At 59.7% G+C, this 11351-nt stretch overlaps 1 protein-coding gene across 2 annotated transcripts in view; it reads left to right on the plus strand.

Moving 5' to 3' along the window:
• SRRM3 (serine/arginine repetitive matrix 3) overlaps positions 1 to 11150 on the plus strand; it is a 53032-nt gene extending 41882 nt beyond the window's left edge. Inside the window, exons 12-16 of one of the 2 annotated variants that reach the window (XM_037815316.1) lie at positions 6190 to 6545; positions 6996 to 7220; positions 7534 to 7671; positions 8215 to 8299; positions 9620 to 11150. In XM_037815316.1, the coding sequence (XP_037671244.1) occupies positions 6190 to 6545; positions 6996 to 7220; positions 7534 to 7671; positions 8215 to 8299; positions 9620 to 10135 (1320 nt within the window). In that variant the 3' untranslated portion in view covers positions 10136 to 11150. The remainder of the gene's footprint in view (positions 1 to 6189; positions 6546 to 6995; positions 7221 to 7533; positions 7672 to 8214; positions 8300 to 9619) is intronic. The other variant, XM_037815317.1, reaches the window with a different exon arrangement.
• The last annotated feature ends 201 nt before the right edge of the window (positions 11151 to 11351 follow it).

Raw genomic sequence — 11351 nt, forward strand, 5'->3', positions numbered from 1 at the left:
GTGGTTGCCTTCCCTTTTAAATACACAGTTCCCCTTTCACCCCATCCGTCCACTCTGGCCTCGTTTAAACAGCTTTTCTCTCTTCTTTCTGTCTGGGTCTACATTCTCTCTCTCCTCCTGCCTTTGTGTCTGTCTTTCTGTTTCTCCTTCTCCCTCTCTCCCTGACTATTTCTTTCTGTCTCTCTGGCGCTCTCTCTCCCTTCTCCATCCCCCTCCCCTGACATGGGCCTCCCCCCTCGCTGCCAGCCCCTCGTTAGCCCACCCTGTGGTTCTGCTTCCATCAGCTGCTTCCTGCATGCCCTTGGAAGGTTTTCTGTTGTTTAAAGAATTAAGGAAAGTTGGCTATTGGAGCCTGTGGTTAAAAAGAAGAAAAAAGGCAAACTGAAATGGCTGGGCGAGAGCCCCCTCCCATGCCTGGGACGCCAGGGAAAGCTGCACTGGCTGCCCACCCGCCGGCTCCGAGGGGAGTGCAGTTTAGAGTCACTGTCTTGTCCCCATTCTGCATTCCCAATGCGGAGACCTTCTTTTCTTTTTTATTATTGCATTCCTGTCCCTGACCACTGAGAAGGTAGGTATCGCCCGGCTCAGCTGCGCGCTCGCTCGCTCCCATCTCCAGATAAGCCCTGCCACTCTGCTTGGTTTGAATGTGGTTTTCTTTCTCTCTCTTTCTCTCAGTCTCACTCTGGTTGGTTTTATCCCCTTCCCCTTTCTTTCTTTATTTTAGTGACTACTCATTTGTAACTTGCATTTTCTCCAAATGAGCTGCAAAGCTGTGTTTCCTGGTTTGTTATTTGGTTTTCTTGCCTTTCCCGACAACTCTTCTGGTTCTTCTCTCCTTTCCACTTCCCTGCTCCTCTTTCTTCCTCGCCACCCCTTCCCCATCCTCCCTCTCTCCCTCTCTTTCTCATTTTGTTGTCTGAATGCATTTCTGTGTGATTTAGCGTTCCAACTTTCATGTGTCCTTCCTGAACTGTATGCCGCGGTTGAGCCAATTTGATTTCTGTTGTCTGGAGTAGCTGCTAAGCCCCCTTGCCCCCCGCCCCTGCCAGCTTCGGTCATCCCACTGGCCCTCACAGGGCCCCTTTGGGCAGTAGGCAGTGGTGGAAGAGGCCTGTGCCAGGCCCAAGAGCCCGGAGAAAGTTCTGGATGAGGTCAGGCACAAGAAAAGAGCCCCCTGTCTCATCCCCAGGGGCCTTCTGGGACAAGCTGAGCCCTGGGCTTTCATGGGTTCTTTCTTCCCTGGCAGGAGGACAGAGCTGTAGGGAGCCCATGGCAGGGCTCTAAGGCAGCAGCTGGTGCCAGGGCCAAATCACTGCTCCATGATGGTAGTTTAACTCTGGGAGTGAGCTGGCCAGGATCAGATGCTACACAGCCTACTCAGCAAAGTCTTTGTGGGGTGATTTGGGGGCTGCAGTGGACTCAGCTCACCGCCCCCCTGCCTGGGACTTAGGGCTCTGAGCTCTCCCCCCACACCCAGTCCAGACAGGAGCTCCCTCAGTCCCCCAGTGCCCTTCCTGTCTTCTGAATTTGAGCAGCTTCATATAGTCCTTTGGTGCAGAATGGTTCAGAAGGGACAGTCAGTAGGGGCTAGGGTCCCCCAAGCTGTTGGGGCAGGACCAGGCTCAGGTCCTGGCACTTGGGACCCCTAGCTCAGTGCTCATCCAGCCACACTGCCCTCAGTGTCAGGGGTAGGGCCCTCGGGGACCGCACCTCACCGTCCCTACCCCTTGAAACTGTTCCTGCCCTGTCTGGGAGTGGCTATGGAAGTTTGTCATCCAAACCCGCATGAGGCCTCCGGGAGCTGGGTTCTCAGCTTTGCAGAGGAAAGGCTCAGCTCTTCATCCTCACCTCCCCACACCAGGGGTTACCCTAGGGGCAAGTCCTGGGGTGCTCACCCACCCCCAGAACATTCTTCTCAACCCTGGGAGGTGCTGGGAGGGCAGACCAGGGTCGTTCTTCAGAGGGAGACTGTCCCACTGATGGGAGGCGGGGAGGCCTCACCCTTAAGGAGAATCTGATTTGACCAAGGAGCCAGAAGTAGGGTCCTCGAATGCTGAACTAGAGGGGGGGTGGTCTGAGCCCTGGGGGGAAGCAAGGGTAAAGGATCCCAGAAAGATGGTTACTTGTCCTTGTCCTTACGAGTACCAGGAGCTGGTGAGCACACCATCCGTTGCCACTCTCTTCTGTTGCCTTTTACCCTTGACCCTCAACAATTTTTACATGAGCAAAGGGGGAAAATGTCAGGCAGCAAGTGGTACCAAGTCTCAGAGGGGCTCCTGTGAGCAGGGCTCAGAGGCAGATGAGGTCCCTTCATTCACACACACATTCACTAAGCAGGCATTTGCAGAGCCCCTCCTCTGTGCCAGGCCCTGTCCATGCGAGGAGAGAGGCAGCCCCCATCTCCCAGGCTGGAGGACCTAGAAAGATCACTCCAATGACAAGAAGTGGAAATCTCAGATGTAGAACTTGGGGAGCTCCATACTGAATGAAGGAGCACAGGGTTCTGGGGGATCCTAGAGAGCACACCTAACTCAGCCTGGCAGTAAGGAGAGGCTTCCTGGAGGAGGCAACCACTGCACTGAGGTTAGTGGGGCTATGAGCATAATAGGCATTAGCCCGGCTGTGAGTTGGGGGTGGGAGGGGATGTTCCAGGCAAGAGAAGCAGGATCACATGCTATGAAGAGTGGGCTTCTTGGAGGAGAGATTTGGTGGTCTCTGACCACCACAGTCATGTCCAGTTATGAAATCCCATGGATTCTGGGCTTGGATCTTCCCTTGATTCCTGGGAAGAATGACACCCAGCCAAGCTGAGGACAAGGCTTTTCCCTGGTGGCAGGCTCATGGTGACCCTTTCTCTGGGGTTCTGAAGGGATGGGGAGATAAGGAAGTGAAATTGGCCCTACAAGTTCCCATCCCCTTCAAAGGAAAGCTCCATCTGCCACCCTACCCAGCAGCACCTTCCTCTCATCCTTTCTATCCTAGCATGTGGGGGGGGGGGCTCCATGGGACCCCAGACCTTCCTGCTCCACTTGACCCTGTTCTGACCTATTGGTCTATGAGGGGACCCATGAAAACCTCCCAACCCCTATACAGGCCCACCCTCAAAGACCCAGTTATTCCCATTTTCCCAATGGGGAAACTGAGGCCCCCAGAGTTAGGTCACCTAAGGTCCCACAGCCAACCAGCATCAGGGCCGAGCTCAGTGATTCCATACTGCCACTTACTATCACCTTGGGCTGTGGTGGAACAGTTGACGAAGCAAGGAAGAGAGAGAGGGAAGGGGTGGGGAGAGCTCGGACTTCAGGATGTGCCAGGTAGGCAGTGTCCTGGTCAGTACAGGAGACCTGAAGCCCAGAATGTTGGAGTCTTGGACCTGAATGGTTGGGGGCAGCAACATGATGGGGGGAGCATCCTCCTCCCAGACCATTTTTGTTCCTAACCCTCCCATCTCACTCCCAGCCAGAGACAATGGGAAAAAGAGACCCAGATTCTGGGCTGGAGTCAGGATTAACATCTGGGTCCTGACTCCCAAGTTCAGCACTCTGCCCACTTATCTTGCTGCCTCCCCTGATAAAAAAGAAGCAAGCAAAGACTTGAAGGAAGGAAGGGTACAGCAACTACTTGGGTGACAGGGTGCTATGTGCTGGCTCCCCAGGCTCCCCTTCCCCCACCGTGTCTGTTCATTCTATATCCTTTGACAACCCAGGGCATAAGGCAGAAACTGGAAATTCAAGGATCCTGGAGATCTCTTTCTCATTTGCCTCCCTTGGAGGGATGAGGATACTGAATGACAGAACCTAGAGCTGGAGTTTGGGAGTTGTAAGCGCTCACCATCTACTAGGGTGGAGGGGCCATGCTTTGGGGGACCGAGGGTTTCCTGGTGATGCCTGTTGGAACTGCTATCTCAGAAGGGCCATAGCTGAACAACCTGCTCTCCATCTCTCCTAGCCTAGGGTGGGAGAAGGGTGAACTGGTGATCAGGAGAGTCAGGGGGAGAGGACTAGGGGACCTCAATTCCAGGTAATACCCACTCAACCACTTATGCCTGCCTCTGCCCCAAATGAAGAACCAGACTCTCCCGGGAGAGGTGTTCTTGGTCCCATTGGCTTTGGGCAGCTGCTCTCAGTGCTGGGGCTGGTGTTCATTGGCTGCTTCAGCCACCAATCACAAGCTGGCTGTGCCTTTCCACCAATGGGGCTGAGCTCCCGGCTCTACCTTCCTGCCCAGGCTTGATCCAGGCTCGTGGAGTCAGCACTAGCCTGCCCCCTGAAGGAAGCACCCAGGAAGCACCTGGCAGCAAGGTGCCCCGAGGGGGTGACAGCTCGTTTTGTCCCATAATCCAAGGAGCTTTCCAAGAGCTTGGTCAGACCCACCCAGACCCTCTTCTAGGACTCCCTGGCTTAGCTCTTGTCCTTGGAAGGACATTTTTCCCTTCCCAGCAACAGGAAAGTTCTGTGATAGAAACAGTAGAAACTGAGGTTACAGAGCTGAATCCAACAACAAATCTAACCTGGAGGTACTGAAAGTCAAGTTGGGGTTGAAGAGCTGGCCTATAAACAGAAAAGTGAGACAAGCACTATCAACTGTTACCAGATGGAGGCCTATGGAGAGGAGCAGGGGTCAGGTCTGGGGGGAGCTGCGGCGGGAGAGGGTGCTCAGGGGCAGGGAGAGAATCCTAGAATATTCGACTTCAGGAAGCCAAGTCCAACACTCTCATTTGTGGATGGGGAAACTGAGGCTCAGAACGGGGAAGTGACTTGGCCAGGGTCACTTAGTGAGGTAGTGGCAGGCTCAGACCCCTGGTTCCCAGCCAGGGCCCTTTGAACGGTACCAGGTGACCTTTCTGGTTTTCTGTATCCCAATCCTTGTGTCCTAACTCCATTTTTGGAAAAACATTTGACATTTCTATCTAGTGGTCACCACGTTGGTGGCTGCTCAGGCCTGAGGCGCTGCCAGTCCTTCCTCCAGAGTTGGCATGGCCTCCTCTGAGGCCTAGAATGGGGTGGTTGCGTTTTTCTCTCTCTCTCTCTATCTCTCTTGCATTTTTGTGAATCTAATGATGAACTTATGCTACCACACTTTTCCCTTCTCTTACACACCTTACCTACTAAAGGAGGAAGTGCCACTTTATTGGTAAGTGGACGTTGACCAAGAGGGACTTAAAAATCAGAACTTTAAAAAAAAAAAAAAGAAAAAGAAAAAGAAAAGAGAGAAACAGAAAGACAGTTGGGTGCTACTGACAGCTCCACAGCTCTCTGCAGGGCCGGAAAACAAAGAAAGAAAAATATTAACAGAAAAATGTCAGTTCCCCCAGGAGATCAGACATTGTTTTTGATTTCAGTATCTAATGACATTTGTGGATTTTGTTTTTTATTTCTGTTTTTCCTGCCTTTCTTCGGTTCAGTTTTGAGTTCCGTTGTCCCGCCCTGCCCCCACCCCACCCCCATCTGTGTGCCGTGTGCCCCCCTCCATCCCCTCGCCCACCCCACGCGCTGGGGGGCCTGGCCTGCTGGGCTGGCCCTGGCCCGGCCTCCCGGCGCCTGCCCTCTCTCTTCTCTCTGCCGGGAATCGTCAGCACCCCCCCAGGGGGCAATGCCAGCCCCGGTGCCCGACCTGGTGCCCCCTCCTTTCCAGCGCCCACCCGCCCTCCGCCCTTCCCCCCACCCCGTCCCTCTTGTGTTTTGCATGCCGAGAACCTTGCATGAGCTGCACTGTTGAAGCCAGAGGTGGACACTCAGGAGAGGCAGAGGCAGGGCAGGCGTGGGGGACCGTGTGTGCGATGCTCCGGGACTGGCAGCCCCAGTCCTGGGCCTGGTGAAAGCCCCCTCTCCCTCTCTCCCCCCACCCCCGCCCGCCCGCTCTCTCACCCCCACTCTCCCTCTTGCCTGTCCTCTGTCTTCCTCTCTCCTTTCCGTCGCCCTGTCTCCTTCCCACCTCCATTTCTTTTCTCTGCCTCTAACTTCTCTGGCTCTCACCCCGGCTCTTTCCTCTCTCCCATGGTCATCTCTGGATCCTCTTTGACTCTGTCTCTATCCCTCTCTCTCTTTCTCCTCTTGATTCTCAATCTCTATTTTTTCTGCCTTTCCCACTTCTCTCTGCATCTGTCTCCTCCGTCCTCTCTCTCTCCCTGTCTCTCTCTCCGTCTCCCTCTCCACCCCTCCGTGCCCTCTCTGCCTCTCTCCCCGTCAGAAGCCCAGCTCGCCCTCGCCCAGGGCCCGGGACAAGCCGGAGGCCGCCGCACCCACGCCGCCCGCGCGGGGCAAGGAGAGCCCCGGCCCGCGCTCGGCGCCGTCGTCCCAGGGCCGGGGAGGCCGCGCCGCGGGCGGGCCGGCCAAGCGGCGGCGGCGGCGGCGACGGCGGCGGCGCTCGCGGTCATCGGCGTCCGCGCCCCGCCGTAGGGGCCGCCGGCGCGCCCGGCCCGCGCCGCCCCGGGGCTCGTCGCGCTCGCTCAGCAGGGCCCGCTCCAGCAGCGACTCGGGCGGCGGCGCCCCGGGCCCCGGGCCCGAGCCCGGCACCGAGCGAGGCCACGGCGGCCACGGCAAACGGTGAGCGGCCTCAGCCCCAGTGAGCCGGGCCTCCGGGCCCCCGCGCCGAGGCCCCCATCGCCGATCCTCTACCTCCTCCCCAGGGACCCCTCCCCACTCACTGAGACCCCTTCACTGTTTATCTCTCCCCTCCCCAAAGACCCTTCACCACTCATTGAGGGCCCCCTCACTGATCCCCTCCCACTCACTGACCCCTCCCCGTCCTGCTGTCAATTCTCCTCACTGATCTCTCCCCGCCAGAGCCTCCTCCCCCTCCGCGGAGCCCTCTCCTCACCGAGCCCCCCCCCACTGAGCCCCTTTGACTCTCCCCTCACACACCCCCGACTCTGTCCGCTCCCCTTTGCTTACACGGTAGCGGGGCCCCCGTTTCCTCCTCCTCACTGTGCCCCTCCCTTCCCTGAACGCGCTTCCCCCTGCCTTGACCTTCCTCCTCTTGGCCTCTTCTTCCAGGGCGAAGGAGCGGCCTCCACGCGCCCGGCCCGCCAGCACCTCCCCGTCCCCGGGGCCGCACGGCCGGCACGGCGGCCCGGAAGGGAAGAGCTCGTCGCGCAGCCCCGGCGCCCACCCGCGGTCGTGGAGCTCCAGCCGCTCGCCCTCCAAATCCCGCTCGCGCTCCCCGGAGAAGAGGGCCCGCAGCCCCAGCCGCTCGCCGTCGCCCAAGAAAGCCCTCGGCCGGTAAGTGTGCGCCGCGCACCAGCGCAGCTGCGGGGCCGGGGTCCCCCGGGCAGGTGCAGGGAATCCCCGTGGCCGGCCGAGCGGGCGGGGCCGCGGGCCGACGGGGCGGGGCAGTGGCCGAGGACCTAGTGGGCGGGGCCTCTGGCGAGGGGCGGGGGAGTGGGCGGGGCGATGGCCTAGTGGGCGGGGTCAATTACCAAGGGGGCGGGGCAGTGATCGGGGCGAGCGCCGAACGGGTCCAGGCCGCCCGCCCAGCTGAAGGGCTGGGAGCTGCCGCCAGGCGACATCGCTCACCTCGGACCCGGCCCCGCAGGGACAAGGACAGCGAGGGCCGCGCGAGGCACGCCGAGGCCGACGCTTCCCGAGCCCGGCGCCGCTCCCGCAGCTACTCGCCCATCCGCAAGCGGCGCCGGGACTCCCCCAGCTTCATGGAGCCGCGGCGTATCACCAGGTAGGCAGCGCCAGACAGCGAACTGGGGTCCTCAGAGGGGTGAGGATTTCCAGGATCCCAGGATCCTCCTCGGAGAACCGACTGAATCTGTAGCGGGGGGTGGGGGTGAGGGGGCTGGGAGGGTTGGCGTGGGGATAAGGCTCGGTAAAAGGAATGGGGAGGGCGCCAGAGGAGAGCAGATGGGGGTTCAGCGAAGGGAAGAGGGCCTGGTGAGGACCTGAGGGCCTTTTGAGGGCAGGGGCTCGGAGCTGGAGGCGTCAGGAGGGTAAGGGGATCAGAAGTGGGAGGGCACTCAGAGAAGGGGAGGGGAGCCTTTAGTGATGGCAGCTGTGGAGGTTCATGGAGGGGAGAAGGCCTCGTGCAGGGGAGGGTCCACCTTGGGGACCTGCAGGCTCACGGAGGGCAGGGCACTCTGCACTTCGGTCTGCGTGGGCTCCAGCCAGCCTGGAGTTCAGCTCTGGAAGATTCCAGCCATCTTTTCTGGAGCTTCCCCCTCCCTCACCACACCAGCTCCCAGCAATGATGTCTCCTTTTCTCCTTCAGCTCAAGGTCCAGCCTGCTGAGTGGCCTGTGGCCAGCCTGGGGGCCAGGTGGACCCCTCTCCCCAGGTTGCCAGGGAGATGCCCATGTGAGCTGGTTGGGCTCTGTTCAGCTGTCTGTCTGTCTGCCTCTCCTTCTCTCTCTAACCTCACTGCTCACCTCCTAGCCCCCCGGGGGATTCTGGAGGAGGAGGCACCAGCAGTCTGGGTTCTGGGCAGCTGTCAGGGGAACCAGCTCCTCCCACTACCCCCCTCCACACACACAGTAGAATGGGGTGGTGCTGAGGGAGGCCTGGTGCGGCAGAAGCCATGATCAGTGCTTCTCTGCCAGGCCTGGAGGGTCTAGGCCTGGGTCTCCAGGCAAGGTAATCACCCTGAAGCCCTAGATCCCTGGCATGGGGTAGAGGGCCACGGGCAAACTTTTCTGAGCCCAGCTCTGCCATAGCCTTACTAGGCAGCCTTGGGAGACCGGGGAGCTTCTCTGGGTGTCAGCTGCCACATCTGTACAACAGCATCTTTTCAGCTGCAATATCGTGTGATTCTCCAACTAGCCCTTCCTCGTCCTTGGTGATACAGATCGCCAAGGAGGAGATGGCATTGCCTCTTCTCCCTAACCCCACCCCAGAGCTAGAGGCCAGACCATCAGGCTTGGGATACCCCCCAGACAGGTCACGGCCATAGGCTGGGGGTCCTAAGGTGGCCAGCCCCCCCACACCTTCCAGCTGGCACCCAACTCAGCCCCTCTCCCGGGCGGCCTCCTCCTCCCACTAACGCCTGTTTTCTTTCTCAGAATTAACCCCACGTGATGGGGGCACCGCTGCCCCCCTAACCACTCTCTTTTCTTTCCTCGGGTCACAGCCTCCTGGCTTCAGACTAACTCCGGGCGGCGGGAGGGAGCTGAGTGAGGAGTGGCGGCCAGCAGGCCTGGGCTGGGGCTTGGGCATGGGCAGCAGAGGCCAGACGTCTCCTCCTTGTTCCCTTCTGGTGTCCTGAGAAAAACAAAATCCTTGATCCCGTGGAGAACCAAGAAGCTTCCCCCTTAGCCTCAAGCAGAGCAGGGCTGGATCCACAAATGCTTGCATGCAGAGGAGCCACTGCTTTGCCTGGTTGATCTGAGTTGTCCATATTTAATAGTTTCCTTCATTCAACGAATATTTATTGAGCACCTGCTTGGGTCAGGCACAGACTTGTTCTCCTTTCCCCGCAGACAGGTGAGAAAAAAAACTTAAAATGATCACCATGGAACTGGCAAGTGACAGCTGTCGAATCCTGTTGGGGGGCGGGGACTCTCCAAATCCAGGGCACAGGGGAAACTGAGGCAGGAAAGCCCTGGCCACTGCTGGAATGGGGCTCGGGGCCTGTGTGAGGGTCCCCTGAATGGCCTGTAATCTGCTTTTTCTTCCTGACAGCGCCCGCAAGCGCCCAATCCCCTACTACCGGCCCAGCCCCTCCTCCTCCTCCAGCTGCTTAAGCAGCGACTACTCAAGCCGCAGCCCCAGCCGCAGCCCCAGCCCCAGCCCCAGCCACGGAAGCTACAGCAGCCGCAGTCGTGGGACCCGCAGCCGCACACGCAGCCCCTCCCGGACCCCCAGTCCCAGCTACCACAGCCGGAGCAGCTCCGAGAGTGGGGGCTTCTGAGCCCAGACAGACCCAACTTGGTGCCCCCGGCCCAGGAAGAGGCAAGAGGCCAGGCCCCTGGACCTTGGGAGGGGGCTGCACCCCCACTGCTACAAAGAGCATCCTGGGCCAGCACACGGGCAGGTGGCACCAGGCAAGACCTTGAAGGTGGGTGCCCAACACACACGGAGGAGTTGGATTCTGCTGCTTCGAGAGGGTGTCCACCCCCACCTCCTGCCCACCCACTGCGACCAGGGAACAAAGAGCCGTTGCAAACACAGGGATCACCCTGCCCCCTTCCTGCTTGATGCTACTCACCAGGCTGGGGACCACCACCTGTCAGAGCTGGGGTCCCAGCTCTGCTGTGTCACTTCACCTCAGCTCAGTGTGCCCAGGGACACCCCTGGAGGTGTCAGACCTGGGAGCCTCCCCTCCCCACTCTCCAGGGCCTCACTCCTCTACATCACTGGGCAGACAAAGAGGTGGTACAGCAAGCAAGATCTAAGTTAGACAGAGGGAAGAATGGCCTGACATTTGGTGCATCACCACCCAGGCTGGGGAGCTGTTTCCTTCTGAGATGGCTGCAGGAGGACCCTGCCAGGCGGAGGGCTGGGGGCAGACCCCCATAGCCTCCCCAAAGCCCTCCCCTGGCCAAGGAGTTCCCAGACTAGGTGCACCCCTAAGTTCCAGCCTGAGGGGCCAGGGAGCCCTCACCATCTGCCCTGGGCCAAGGCCACACCAGCCAGACCTTCTATGAGACTAGGGGTGGGGATACAGAACCCCAGCTGCATCTGACCCTGAGGCCAAAAGGGGTTCAGGTCAGGAGGCGGAAGAAGGGAGGGATGGACGGAGGAGGAGCCTGGGAGTGAGGATTGTGGGAGGGGAGGGAGACAGGCAGCACTGCCGGCTCCTGCTGGAGAGGAGGGCAGCATGGGCCAGATGGCCACTGAGTCACTGGCAGGGAAAAGGTGTGCTGGGGGTCTGCCCCGGAGCATCTCCTCTTCAGGGTCCAGGGGGGAGGTGGTCAGCCAAGGCTCCCCAGGGAAGAGGTGAAGGAAGGGTAGGATCTGGACTGAGGGCCTCTGCCTGGGGTGCCAATGGGGAAGCAGTGCCCCAGTCCTCTGCTGCTGCTCCCTGCCCCCTCCTCCTGGGGCCCTCAGGGATCTCACAAAGTCTTCCTCAGCCCAACAGGGCAGATGCCCTGGGCTCTGGCGGGAGAGGGGTCTGGGTCTGGGCTGGGTTCCCCCGCTCTCTGGTTCCCCTCCCCTCTTTCTCCGCGGTGCGGATAAAAATTGGACTCTAATAAAACACTTGGTGCCCGGATGGCAGGTGGTGACGAGGCGTCTGGACTTGGGCACCTGGGGGGTGTGGAGAGGGCAGCCTGGGGTCCTGGGCGCCGACTCCTCAGAACCCCAGAGAGATGGGCTGGCTCCCAGGAACCAGGCCCTGGCAGGTCCACCCCACTGTCTCCAAGCATGAGTCTGTAGGGCCTTCCTGTGATCTGGGTGTGTGTGGGGAAATCAG

This window comes from Choloepus didactylus, chromosome 21 (assembly GCF_015220235.1).
Source record: "Choloepus didactylus isolate mChoDid1 chromosome 21, mChoDid1.pri, whole genome shotgun sequence".
NCBI classification, from domain to species: Eukaryota; Metazoa; Chordata; class Mammalia; order Pilosa; family Megalonychidae; genus Choloepus; species Choloepus didactylus.